Source organism: Acomys minous (genome assembly GCF_964271855.1).
Source record: "Acomys minous genome assembly, chromosome: 13".
Classification (NCBI taxonomy): domain Eukaryota; kingdom Metazoa; phylum Chordata; class Mammalia; order Rodentia; family Muridae; genus Acomys; species Acomys minous.
Window position 1 is genome coordinate 475,979 of NC_140495.1, and position 14,138 is coordinate 490,116.

At 40.6% G+C, this 14,138-nt stretch overlaps 1 protein-coding gene and 1 long non-coding RNA gene across 2 annotated transcripts in view; one reads left to right on the top strand and one right to left on the bottom strand.

Annotated features, from left to right (window-relative positions):
* LOC311580991 overlaps nt 1-14,138 on the top strand; it is a 310,197-nt gene that overhangs the window by 282,036 nt on the left and 14,023 nt on the right. The window lies entirely within an intron of this gene.
* Nucleotides 499-8,815, bottom strand: LOC311581696 (putative C-C chemokine receptor type 3). The gene is made up of 2 exons (XM_084754197.1): nt 8,425-8,815; nt 499-3,634 (listed from the first exon to the last, which is right to left on the bottom strand). The coding sequence occupies exon 2, from the start codon at nt 3,621-3,623 to the stop codon at nt 2,544-2,546; it is 1,080 nt and encodes a 359-aa protein (XP_084610323.1). The 5' UTR covers nt 3,624-3,634; nt 8,425-8,815; the 3' UTR covers nt 499-2,543.

Below are 14,138 nucleotides of genomic sequence, written 5' to 3' on the forward strand. Positions count from 1 at the left end.
TCTTAACAAAGGTGGAGATCCTTAGACTGAAAGTCATGACCCATCTTGATCTGTCCATCCCATATTTCTTTCCACTCATGAAGTGCCCACACCCTCCTCCCATTGAACTGAGCATTCTACAAATCCTTGCTTAAATCTTTCCAACTCACTCCTGTTCTGCACAGACCTGTTCAGAAGCCCTTTCTTCCACAAAGTCATTCTTTACTCAAGTTACAGCTGAGAATGATCTGTCCCTCTCTGACCTAGGCATAGCACAAAATATCTACCCTGGATTCCTTTGTTTCTTTCTCATTTATCCTACTTGACTGAGGTGCTATGAGGACAAGGTTTTTCTTACACCTTGGATTCCTCACTTAACCCAAAGCAGTGTTTCTACATCCCATCCCTGTAACTTAATGGGCAGGGTTAGAGGAGAACCCGGCAGGTTTATGCCACACTGTCTATATTTTGTCTGGAAAATGACGGATTGTTGTACTAACTTTTTAAATAAACATGTACTTACCCAAGAAAGGGACCAAATGATAGACCAAAACAATGATTCCATCAAAGTTCAACTTAGAAAAAAAATGAGTTTATTGAGCCTACTTACAGACCATTATTGAAGGGCTACTTAAAAGAGTGAGAGTTACCCACCAAACGCTGTATCGTCACAAAGTTTGATCCCATCATGGATGATGACCTCATGAAAACTCAATCATGGGGTCACACTTTCAAGTAAGTTTTCCATTCTTATATGTCTGGAGCATCTCCCAAGATGATGTACAAGTTGGGGCAGGAGAGAGTAATAGTTGGAATCCAAGATGAGGGTCCTGTGACCCTAGATTTCCTTCCACTGTGGAGTACCAGTAGCTCCAATAGCATCACTATTGACCAATTTACCTCTGTTTTCTTCTGTCCAAATAGTTGTCATGGCTACTAGACCAAGGTAGTCCCTACTTCAAAATAATCATGAGATGATCAGGTTATACACAGAAGAAAATTACCATATTACAAACACAAGTTAAGTAAAACCTTAGAACTTACATCCCCAAGAATCTATAAACAAGGAGAAGAAAAGAATGAGAGAAAGGGACCTGAGCCATTTCCACTCCATTTTTTTCTGCATTCATCTTTGTGTCTCTCATAGCTTCTAGACCAGGGTACTAAATACAGGTGCTCAAGAAAAGCTCAACAGAATTAAATTGATAGACTAGAAGTTCCTACTACAGTGATCCACTTCAAATGAACTAGCAAGCATATCTTATAGGCTGGCCACAACAGCAGATGACATTATCATAGATGTCCAGTGGGCCCATATGTCTCTCCCACAACACTTGTGAAATCCTCAGTTTTGATTGCCAATTCTCTGAAAGCATAATTGTTACAATAGCTGTGAAAGTGTGGTCTTTTCCAAGGATCATGGCTGCCACTGGGAACCTCACTTCAAACATGAGTCATAAGCCCTAGGGTGGGGTTATAAGAACACATCTGGATCCAAAGAGCACCACCTGGGATTTTTAGGGTCTCATGCACCAGAATAATGAATCTGACCAGGAACATACAGAAAATTATTGAAATAGAGGCAGCTTACTAAGAAAGATTAAAAAGGTAATTCTGAGAGTGAAAGGAGGCTAATAATCTGGAAAAAGACAGACACCCAAAAGTACCATAAGAATTCTTATCATTCATGGGCTACTTGCACAGTGCCAACTTTCTCCGTATAATATCGTAGATTTTTCTTGTACATTCTCTATTTGCTGTGTGAGACCAGATGGAAAAGAGTTTCTAGTCTCACTTAATTTATGTGCTAATCTTAATGGCTATCTTCAAATCTCTACTCTTCTGTAACAATAGGAGTCATCTGTCCATGTGCCGGTACAACCTCCAGGTGCTTATGATGTCAAGTCTAAGAGCAATTGAACTAGAGCACCACACCTGGACTCCTCAACACAGAAGGCCCCAGCTTAATTTTCAATAAGAAACTGGCGTTGGGGAAGACAATGTGTTTCTTCCAGGGTGATCTGTCACTAATGGAAAATATGATAACTTGACATGAGTAGGAATTCATATGACTTTTAAGAATAATTAAACAAGACACAAAATCCAGTTTCCTGCAAGAGCAATTGTCCATACACAAACAATAATTAAGAGTAAAAAGAAAGCTATTCATCAAGAGAGAGAAAAAAATGCTACTTATGTTAGGAAATTAAGTAAATGCATTTTGTGAAACATTTCACTGGTTTCAAGAGATAGCTAAACAAGAAGTTTGAAATATTTTTTTTAAACATCCCTACTTGTGCTGAATAGAGTAGCATTTAAGTGACTCATAACATATGTAACTCTTCAGAGGCTCAAGAAAAGCTACTATTTTCATGTTTGGTGACACTGGCCAGCACACGGCTCCTGGTGATGACCTTGGGGTACATGAGAGTACGCTGCAGTTAGTATGTGCTGTTTTAAGGCCTTTGAGAGCATCGATGTTGCATGGAAAGTAGCAATGACTGACCAAACGTGTTCGCTTCATCTCCCAGTCCGTGTAATGTAGGCGGGTTTTCTCTGCCCAGCTAGAACACCACAGAGATTTCCTGCTCCCCAGTGGACGGGGAGACAGAACTGGTCCTTTCCATTTTCTCGCCAGGAAGGAATGGAATGTATTTCCCCAGGTAGATCGCCACGTGCCTGTGGAAAAAGAGCCGGAGGTGTTTCCGGAATCTCTCACCGACAAAGGCATAGATGATTGGATTGATACAGCAGTGGGTGTAGGCGATCACCTCGGTCACCTGCATGGCCAGGTCCAGGTGTGTGCTCTTCTGACAGCTGTTCTCCAAAAACGTGCTGTGAAAAGCAGAGAGAAGGAGAACCAGGTTGTAAGGGGTCCAAAAAATAAAAAAGACTATCATGACAACAAAAATCAGCCGGATGGCCTTGTGCTTCTTTTTATTGGGGCATCTCAGCAGGGTTTTAATGATTCCTGAGTAGCAGACCACCATGATGAGGAGAGGAAGAGCTAGACCAAGGACATTCATCCTCAGAGCATGGAACTGCTTCCAGCTCTCTTCTTCACCCTCTGGGTAACGAGGGCTGCAGAGGGACTCGCCAGGGATGTCTTGGGTCTCATAAAAAAGAAATTCAGGAAATGCCGCCAATCCTGCCAGGCTCCAGGTGATGATGCTGGTGACAGTAGCAAAAGTCACAGTCCGGGCTCGAAGGGCAAACACAGCATGGACGATGGCCAGGTACCTGTCAATTGTCATCAGGATGATGAAAAAGATCTCACTGTACAGGGCCAGGTAATAAAGACCAGAGAGGAGCTTACACATGTGATGGCCCAAACACCACTCGTTCCACACAACGTAGTGAATCCAGAATGGGATAGTAAAGAGAAAAAGCAAGTCAGAAATTGCCAAATTGAGCAGGTAGATATTAGTCATAATTTGCAGCTTCCTGTACTTGATGAGGATCAACACAACCACCACGTTGCCCAGGAGACCAATGATGAACACCAGTGAGTACAGTGGAGGCAGCAGCCATGACCCCAGCTCTTTGATGCTGACTTTCTCACAGGGTGGTGCCCACTCATATTCATAAGGTGTGGTCCCAAAGCTTTCAACCACAGTCAGGCTTTCATTTGTGTACAGAGCCATTCCACTTGCCTCTGTGATAGAAAAAAAACTTTTTTAAAGCAACAACAACAACGAAACAACTATATGAAACATATTACTTGATTATTCATTAAGGAAACTCAAGTCAGAATTTGCTAAGTACATGTTTCAAAAGATACACCTGAAATGCTAAGAGTAAAGGTCAGGAAGCAAAACCCTGCAGTTCTTAAAGGCATCATGATTCATAATAGGAATAAAACAAAAAATGTTATGGGTGATGGCAATGAATAGAAATATTAATTTCTGAAAGTATTTGGAGGAGGAAATTCAGAGTTTTGAACTGAAGCATGAAGCAAATGAAAATAATAATTATATTTCCATGCAAAAATGTAATTATTATTATTACTGCATATTTTAAGGCATTTTGGAATTTCTATCTTATATATGCTGGCTTTCAAAATCATTATCTTCATATAAATTGCAAAATATTTGTGGCACTAGTAATGATAACCACCTCTTTGATGAACATGTATAAAATACTTAATGGGGGAACTGATGCTTACTGAAACAGTATTTTATCTGAAATTCTCTAATGAGTAGGTTTAAGTTTGGTAGAGTTTTAATTTTTACATAGATACAATCCTTTTGTCAGTAATTTAAATATAATGATTTTAAATGTAGCTATTTATTTATTGTATTATTATTATTATTATTTATTAAACCTTGAAGTAGGTACAATCTTAAGGAGCATTTTCCTTGATGACTCTTTTTTTTCAATTTATTCACTTACATGCTGATTGTAGCCCCTTCCCTCATTGCCTCCTGGTCCCGCCCTCCCTCCTTCAATCCTTCCCCCTCCCTCCCCTAGTCCTCAGAAAGGGAGCCCTCCGCCCCTAACATCTGACCTCAGCCTATCAAGTCTCATCTGGACTGCCTGTATCCTCTTCCTCTGCGGCCTGGCAAGGCTTCCCCACCAGGGGGAAGTGATCAATGTGGGGGGCCAGAGTCCATGTCAGAAGTGGTCCCTGCTCCCCATATTACGGGACCCACAAGGAGACTGTGTGCCTATGGACTACATCTGAGCAGAGGGTCTAGGTCCTCAGCATGCATGGTCCTTGGTTGGTGCATCAGTCTCTGCAGTACCCCACTCCTCCGTCGGGATTTGTTGGCTCCATTGATCACTTTGTGGAGCTCCTGACCCCTCCAAGTCCTTCTGTTCCCCCAACTGTTAAGACTCCCTGTGCTCCACCCTGGAGTTTGGCTGTGTGTCTCAGCATCTGCTTGGATCCCCTGCTGGGTGGAGTCTTTCAGGCCCTCTATGGTAGGCTCCCTTCCTGTTCCTTCTGTTCAACTGCTTCTGGTGTCTACGCTAGTCTCTTATTTATTTATTTATTTATTTATTTATCTATCTATCTATTTATTTATAGTTTTTGGAGTCAGGGTTTCTCTGTGTAGCATTGGCTGTCCCGGACTCACTTTGTAGACCAGGCTGGCCTTAAACTCACAGTGATCCACCTGCCTCTGCCTCCCAAGTGCTGGGATTACAGGTGTGCATCACCACGCCCAGCTGTCTATTCTATTTTTGATGACTCTTCTCTTCTCTGGCTTTTGGTAGTGTTATGGTAAGCAATGGTATCCCAAAAGCTTCTCTTTCACAAAAGAGATGATCATCTGAAGGGTACAAGAGAGGGATTTTCTTTCTGTTTATTTTACGTATATTGATGTTTTGACTGCATATGTCTGTATGAGGGTGTCATATCTCCTGGAACAGGAGTTACATACAGTTGTGAGCTGTCATGTGGATGCTGGCAATTGAACCCCAGTCCTCTGCAATAGCAGCTAATGCTCTTACATGAGAAGCCATCTCTCCAGCCCCGAGAAAGGGATTTTCTAATACAACTTATTTTTTAGACCAAGAGCTGGAGGGCCGGTGCCTGATTTCCTACAGACTATTGACTCCATCAGAAAACTAAGAAAAGCAGACAAGGCAGGAATCCCATGAAGGGCAGCAAATCCACACTCTGCTTGCTCATGGCTCAGTTATCTAAAGTTGGATTGATTTTAGGAAACTTTACGCCTTAATATCAAAGTTGTACAAATGCAAAACTAGATTTTGGTTTTTCCCCCCTTGCTTTCTGTCCTTTAAAACTATGTCTATATCTATTTAGTCATCTATACATGGTTACAAAAATGTTAATTTTAAAAAGGTTCTTTTTACTTCTTATTTATCCAATCCAAACAAAATAGTCTTCTTTCAAGAAAAGAATAACTCTTCCTTTCCCCTTATTTCTTAAAAACAAGATGTAAATCTTTCCTGTGAAAATAATATTGTATACTTGAAATTTTAACATTTTTATCCTCAAGAATGGGAAATTAAGGTACTTTACACAAATTATTGAGTCCTGTGACCATTTGAAAACTGTGATAAGTTTTGCTCCAACACAGATAGATATTTGGGTCTGTCTATAAACAAAACAATATGGTTCGTTTTCTCCATAAAATTCAACTTCACCATTTACCTTACCAACAATGTACCTTATTTTCCTGACACGTGTACAAACTTGTTTCCATTATTGTTTCTTGGTGCTTTAGTTAAAAATATGAATTATAATTATTCATCTTGCTAAGAATGCAGCTCAGTGGTAGAGTTCTTGCTTATATTCTAGGCCCTGAATTCCACTCCCAGCACTGAACAAAAATTCTTAACCTTTACATTAATTTCCAGAAAATGAGGAAGCTCAATATTGCATATGCTTCTTCATATTCTAATTTTAATATTAAAATTATAATTCATATTTTTTCTTGTTCTGTCTCAGAGGTTATTTGAAGATTATCTCCAAATGAGGAGCGAAGAGACCAAAGGCCTAAGTGGGGTGAGGAGGGAGTGAAAAGGTAACAGAGGCAAGAGGGGAAAGACACAGAGACTCGTGGCTGAGTCATCTCAATAAATTCCTATGTAGTAAGAATAGCAATTCTGAGTTTCCTCTTAAGTTTTTTCTTCTTTAAAATAACAAAAATGTTATGTCTCATCAAAATAATTTTCTATCTCATGATGATTTTTCTCAATGTCTTCGATTATTTAAGAAATTCAATTCACCTCTGCCATAAGGGACAAGTATTTCTCATCTGCATATCTTTGTAGATTTGCTTTGGAACTTCCAATTGTTGTTTGAGTTGGATGCACTAAGTACTGCATTGTTGACCTGGACCCTACTCAGTCAAGCATTCTAAAGCTCAAAGTGTAGTCAGCTCATCTTGACTGCCTTGGCTTCACGCACCTGACAAGGACTTTTACTAACTCCTTTCCTGGAGAGTAAAGTTTGTCATTGTCTTTTAATAGCAGGTACTTCAAATGTGGCAAATACCTTTGAATACAGATTGATGGTATTTAGTCTATCGAGATGGTCATAAAGAATATATTTTCATAGGAAAAAAATCTGTGCTGTCAAACTAATGTAATCAGCATGATAGGACCAAGTGTTACCAGTGTGTTCCGCTTGCTAAGCCCAAGGGTTTCTAGGACGCATACCAAAAAAACACACTCTGCGCCTCTCCTAGGTGCTATGTACATTGTAATTGGAAATACATATTATATTGCCTTCTGTTGCTTATTTTAAACATCCTGATCTCATGTGGTTTAAAATGGTTTGAAATATAATTTGTAATAGGTCCAATATATTAGGTAGGGCTCCATGATTATTTAATTAGCATCTTAATGGTGAATGAAGTTGTTCCCAATCTGTCCTTTTATAAGTAATACAGCAACAAACATCTCTGTTTTAACTTATTTACTTATACTATATACACCAATATACATTTTCAAACTCTAATAACATTTCCAAAACTTTTGATGCATTTTGCCAAATTGCTTCCAGGAAATGTATAACAGCAATAAATTCTTAACACTGTAGGTGATGGTGCCAGCTTTGGAAAGTGTCCATAAAGATGGAAAAGAACTAAAGCAGGAAAGTCACTAGGCCAAATAGGTAGATACAGAGCTGTCTTACTGTTATTATTACCATTCCGCTCATTGCTGAGGGATTTTGTACGTTGTAATTATTACTCATCATATTTCCTTGTCTATGCATTGACTGTGCTCTTTAGTATTTTGCTGAGCATATTTGCTCCTTTCTTATTGAGTTATAGAGACTCACATTTCTTACTCCAGGAGAAATTACTCAGCGGCAGGCTTCAGTATAATTATTGCCATCTTCTGAAAGTGGTAAGAGGGTCTTCTACCCCAATACAGTTCCTCATGCTGTGGTGACCCCCAACCATAAAATTATTTTATTGCTACTTCTTAGCTGTAATTTTGCTACTGTTATTAATTGTAATGTAAATATATTATATGCATGGCATCTGACATTCCACTTCCCAAAGGAGTTGCAACCCACAAGTTGAGAACCACTGCTCTATTTTTAACTAAAGTCCACCACCCTCTCTCAAAGCACTCACCAAAACCAGTTCGCTTCTAACCCAGCTAAACTAAGGTTTTTCAAAGCCTAAATGAAATTTTCTGTCTTGATCCTCTAATAAAGATCCACCAAAGGCACCCGGCCAACCTAATCCACACAGACAGGAAGACACCAAGGCAAGCACCAACCACTTTACCTAGTAACCTGACTTAGAGTTGACTTCTCACTCTACCTCATGTTGCCTTTAAGTCACTATATACCACCACCCTCTTGGAAGCAAGAGAGCTTCTGGAAGCTATTTCTTCCACCTACCTGAACTAATACATCCATTTTTTCCTTTCCTAGCCTACTTGGAATTATTTTCTAAGAAACATCTATTTGAATTTTAACATGTCCTTGTCCAAAGAAGAACAAAAAAGAAACAATACCTGGTGATTATGTTCCAAGTCCTTTATGAGTCCAGTAATAGCTCAGGTCTCACTGCCGATGAGGCAGAGATAGTATTTGATTACATGTGCCAGTCAGGTAGTAAACAGCACAGCTTCCTGTTTTAAAAAGGCCAGCTCTTCAGGTTTTGCAAGTTTTCAGAAAGATATCAACTTGCTACAGTTCTTCCTTTTTGTTAATTTCTGCACGCACTCGGTCCTCAGTGTGACCTCTGGGTTATCTGGGGATGGATATTGCACTCAGCGGCTCTCTTGCAGCTCTTTACCCATTTGGCTCATTTCTGATGTGATGTGCTGGTGACAACTTTGCAATAATCGCCACTTGAACCCATGGGCAGGCTGGAGGAAGAGCAGCATGGGGATTTCCCCTTAAGGGAAGGGTGAGAACAGCAAATTTTCTGGGAGAGACTGAAAATCATGAGGGCAAAGCACATCAGTAAAGGTTTTGGCAACTCACGAAGACATGAATTTGCATTTTAGCTGTGGTTCCACAGCTGCATGGCCTTAGAGTTATCACTGAGTCAACCTTGCTGAACCCTAGTTTTCTCCTTTATAACTTCAACACATATTTATTTCCTAAAGCTGCCATAAAGTCAATTAAGATAAACACGTACAGTTTCTATGTAAAGTGCAGCGCTCAACCAATGTAAAATGTAGGTTCAATTCCACTATGCCATGGCTCCCAAGGACTAGGAACATCTCTTCCCTATGTGCTGACATCCCCAGGGACCTGTTGTGATGCGGCACACTAGATCCATTCACCTAATGTTAATGGGAATAGTGCCAACTCTATGCTGTAGTCTCTGACACACTGACTGACTGACAGATGAATGAATTCACCAAGTGCTTATTAGATATTCATAAGGGAGGGGAAAGAAAATGAAGAAAGAGGAAGAAAGAGAATAGAAACAAGAGACGAGTTTAATTCTTACTATAAGGGATCTATTGAATTATGGGTGTTTTAGATTTTCTTATTCCTGTGATAAAATATCTGACAGAAAATTCTTAAAACATTAAGGGGTTTTTTTCTATCTCATAATTGAGAAGGCATAGCAGAATTCACATCTCCAATTAGGAGACAGAGCTGGAGCTGGAGCCAGAAGGAGACATGAACTTCCAGAATCACCCCAGCAACCCGCTGGTGCCACCTAGTCCAAAGGGTTCCAAGCTTCTCGAAACAACACCACCAGCTAAAAACCAAGTGGCAAACAAGTGAGCCTATGGGGGGACATTTCCTATCCAAACCATAACTTGGGGACCAACATCTAATAAAATACCAAGAGTATACAGGTAGTATTAAATCATAGCTAACCAGACATTTAACTATTGGTGATAGTTTCTTTTAACATACACTTGCCAGAAAATAGAATTGCTAAGTAGGGAGCCTCGGTTGAAAAAGTTTTCTGACTTCCTTAATTGATGTGGGAAAAGCAACCCCAGCTGTGAGCTGAAGCCTTCATGTAGCAGCTCAGATATTTCAAAAGGCTGCGGCAGAGGGAAGGTTAGTTTTCTTGGCTCTCTTGGCCTTACCCTTACCTTTTCCGCTAAGGTAATTTACCCTGTTGTTGATGATGTCAGGACAAGTTTTCCCCGGCTTCCGTCATTGACTACGGGTCAGTGGCTTTCCAGGAACCATCCATGTTCTTGGGGCCAGATTGAGCCGTGTGGACTGAGCACTAACAGGCTGATGCCCTCTCCAGAGTTGAGACAAACACTGTTGAACTACTCTAACTGCTGCAGATCCCTTTGTTGATATCAGAATCAGCATTCCCAGGCCTCTACCATCAACTAAGGACCAGCAGCTCCAGGACCTGCTTAAAGCCTCATGGGCTGAGAAGCTACAAAGGCTCAAAGCACTGTCAGCTGTGAGATAACTGTTACTATGCTAACATAAGTTGATTTAACCCTAAGAGTCTGCTCCTCTGGAGAACTCTGACTAATAACACACTGTTTTAATCAAATATACACTGTATATTCGATATAGCCTATTTGCACTGGCTAAATAGTCTTTCCCTTTGTGATCATTTCAATGCAAAACACAATTTTCATCTCAAGGAAATGCATATAATTTATTCTAGAGGTACATATGAGTGACTATGGCCCAGGATCATGGGTTCAGGTAATCATAAATAACATGATTTAGTGACATTTTTATAGTTACAGAACAAAATTAAGTCATAGATCAAAGCACTTTTGAAATATGTTGGTGAGAGTATCATGTGGATGGTTACAGCAAACTGGGGACATCTCTGCTATAGATCTCAGGTGCTATTTGATGACATTCTTAGATTATAGGTTGGTGGTAGTTGGTGTCCAAAAAGCTTCACCTGATAGTGACAAAAATCTTAAGTCAGACACAGAAATTGGGAATTAATTACTATTAATGGGACTAAAGATAGGCCAAAGTGATTTGGATACACACACATAGAACATTCTAACTCTCTGCAATTATGAAGTTCTAACCAATTGGCCTTACAGACAGGGTCTTTAACATGGGTGTGGCTTTTTCTGGGAACTTCAGTTTATCTTTTTCTGACAGGGATTGGCTGACTCTGACATTTACAAGCTTGTCTAGACTGACTGTCCAGTGAGCTCTAGGGATCTGCCCACCTCTCCCTTCCCATGCTGAAATTACAAGTATGAGCCACCATGTCTGGTTTTCCATGTTGATGCTGAAGACCCAAATGCAGGTCCTCGCTTTGCCAGCTGAGCCATCTTCCTAACCTCTCAATCTTTCTTCCTTATCATTCAATCGTGGCATGAGCTTAGAACTGTGAAACCTCTTTGTGCCTTCACTCTTTTTGTTAAAGTGATACATGTGTATTTTGCAGTCATGATTCATATTTCTCATTATTTATGAGAAATAAATGACTTAGGACCAAGTGCCAATCTGTGTGTATAAGTGACTCATGTCATATGCTTAAATTCTGATATAATGTAATATGTTCTAAATGAATGTGTGAAACACCAAATGAAAGTTCTGAGGAGTTGAGAAAGCATGTCCTTGCTGGCCAATGAAACTGGAAAGTTTTCATAACAATGCAAGAGTCTCTAACATACATAGAACTTCATGTGACAGAGGGAGGGGAAGTTTCCAGAGGGGTTAGGTAGACTTTCCATAGCAGGGAGCTAAGGGGAACTGTCCTTGTCTGAGGTTAGGCATTCACATGGCATTAGGGGTACCCATGAGTCCTGATACTGAGGCTCAAAAGCCAGTGACTCAAACAAATGTATCCACATGCCTACCTGTCTGTCTGTCCATCCTCCATCCATCCATTAGGAAGATGCAGACTCAGAAGCGCCATAATTCAGAACTACCGGAAGGTCTGTTCCATAAAAGATGGGGTTCTGTGGGATCACTGCTGCTACTTCACCCCCCACAGTCCCAGAGAACTTCTATCTCTGCATTCAGTGAGGCATCAACAAATGGCTGATGACATTTCAAGATGGTCCTGGCCGCAGTAGAGGAGCTTGAAATGGAGCATATAGAGATAAAATTGAACATGGAACTTAACTAGATTATAAAGAGTTAAAGCAGGTGGAGTAGATTCTACAGACATTGAGGAATGACTGAAGGTTTGGAGTAACAAAATGGTCGCCATCTTACTTTAGATATGTGTTGGGAACTTTCAGAGCATTTATACACACATTTTAAGACAAACATACCAACTTTTCTTATACTAGTGTTATTATTATCCCTTGTCTGTCTCCATGGATAACACTGGTGCAAAGCACCGCAAGGAGAAGCAAGGTCTGGTAGTCTCCTAACTGCAGCTAAGGGAACCACAATCACACACGACTAAATAGTGAGGCCAAGATTTAGACTGCTTTCTCACCATGTGAGATGATACACACAGGCTTAGAACCAGTCAAACGAGACACGTGCTCACCCCAGCCTCACCCAACTCACCAGCATATGACACTCAATGCAGTGAAAATTGGAGCTAAGGTGGAGCACAGAGCAGAAACTTGATAAGAAATGCCAGCTGCCGAATGACCCCTCTGTAAAGAAGAAACTAAGAAGCTGACATCTTTAGACTGTAGTAATTCCTAGGAAGTTGTAGAGATTTTAACAACATTGGAAGATTTCTGTAAGGAGACTACTACATAAGATTTTTTTTAAGTAATTAAAAAATTTTAAAACAAAACTGTCTTCACTTAGATTTATAGACCCTGTAGGAAATCAAAAGGGGGAATAAGAAGCATTTCCTGGCACTTGAAACAAAGTTGTTTTGTTTGGTTTTAATATCCCTAGTTCCAAACAGTTTTTATTTGTACACATTTGAGTGTACAATTCAATAAATGTGACAACCACATACTCCCTTGCAATGCTGCTATAATCAAATATGGAACATTCCCAGCCCTTGCACTCGGATTCCTTCACTCTCACTGGAATGCTCATGCTAAGCTAGCAAGAACGCAAAATGATGGAACTCCTCTAAAAATAAGGCAGTTCTTTACTCCTACCCTTGGATACACTTTTTGTTTGCTTTGCCTTTTTTCCTTCTTTTAAAAATTTATTTATTTTTTATTCTTTAATGGGCTCTACAGCCTGATCTCAGGCCCCTCCCTCCTCTCCTCCCAGTCCCCCCCCTCACACACCTCTCCCCATTCCCATCTCTTCTTCTCAGAGAAGTGGAGACCCCTAAGGGGTACCAATCCACCCTGGCACCTCAAGTCACAGAGGACTAAGCACATCTCCTCCCACTGAGGCCAGACAAGGCAGCCCAGCTAGGGGAAGGGATCCACAGGCAGGCAACAGAGTTATAGACAGCCTCTACTTCCATTGTTAGGGGACCTATATGATAACCATGCTGCACATCTGCTACATATGTGTAGGAGGTCTAGGTCCAGCCCATGCAAGCTCTTTGGTTGATGGTTCAGTCTCTGTGAGCCCCATGAGCCCAGGTTAGTTGACTCTGTAGGTCTTCTTGTGGTGTCCTTGACCCCTCTGGCTCCCTCTATCCTTCCTCCCACTCTTCCACAAAACTCCCTGAGCTCGGCCTATTGTCTGGCTGTGCGTCTCTGCCTCTGTTTACATCAGCTGCTGGACGGAGACTAGCAGAGGACAGTTATGCTGAGCTGCTGTCTGCAAGCATAGCAGAGTATCATTAACAATGTCAGGGGTTGGCTCTCCCCCATGATGGGTCTCAAGTTGGGCCAGTCAATGATTTACCACTCCCTCAATCTCTGCTCCATCTTAATCCCTGCACTTATTGTAGGTAAGACAAATTTTGGGTTGAAGGTTTTATGGGCGGCTTGGTGTCTTCCCCCTCCACTGGAGGTTTTAAATGGTTCTTGTTTTGTTTTGTTTTCCCTTAATTATGCAATGTATTCTGATTATCGCTTCCCCTACCCCACTTCTCCCAGACCTTTCTCACCTTCCCCTTTCTTTAAAAAGCAAAAAAACAGGCAAACAAAACAGAATTTTAAAAATTAAAACAAGAAACACAAACACAACAAAACTCATAAACACTCAAGATTGGAAACATACATAGACAAAATGTAAAAACAAAAATGTTCAAACAAAGCAATATGAAATTTTTTAACATCTACAAAAATACCATTGCATTCCATTTGCGTTGGCCATCTACTGCTGACCTCTGGGTCTACCCTGATGTGTAGTTAATATACCCAGTGAAAATCCACTGGAGAACATGATTTTCCTTTACAAGCAGGTGTCGATTGCAGATAAG

What these genes read in the sequence shown, in the direction of transcription:
- LOC311581696 (XM_084754197.1), bottom strand. Translation starts at nt 3,623, where the DNA reads ATGGCTCTGTACACAAATGAAAGCCTGACTGTGGTTGAAAGCTTTGGG.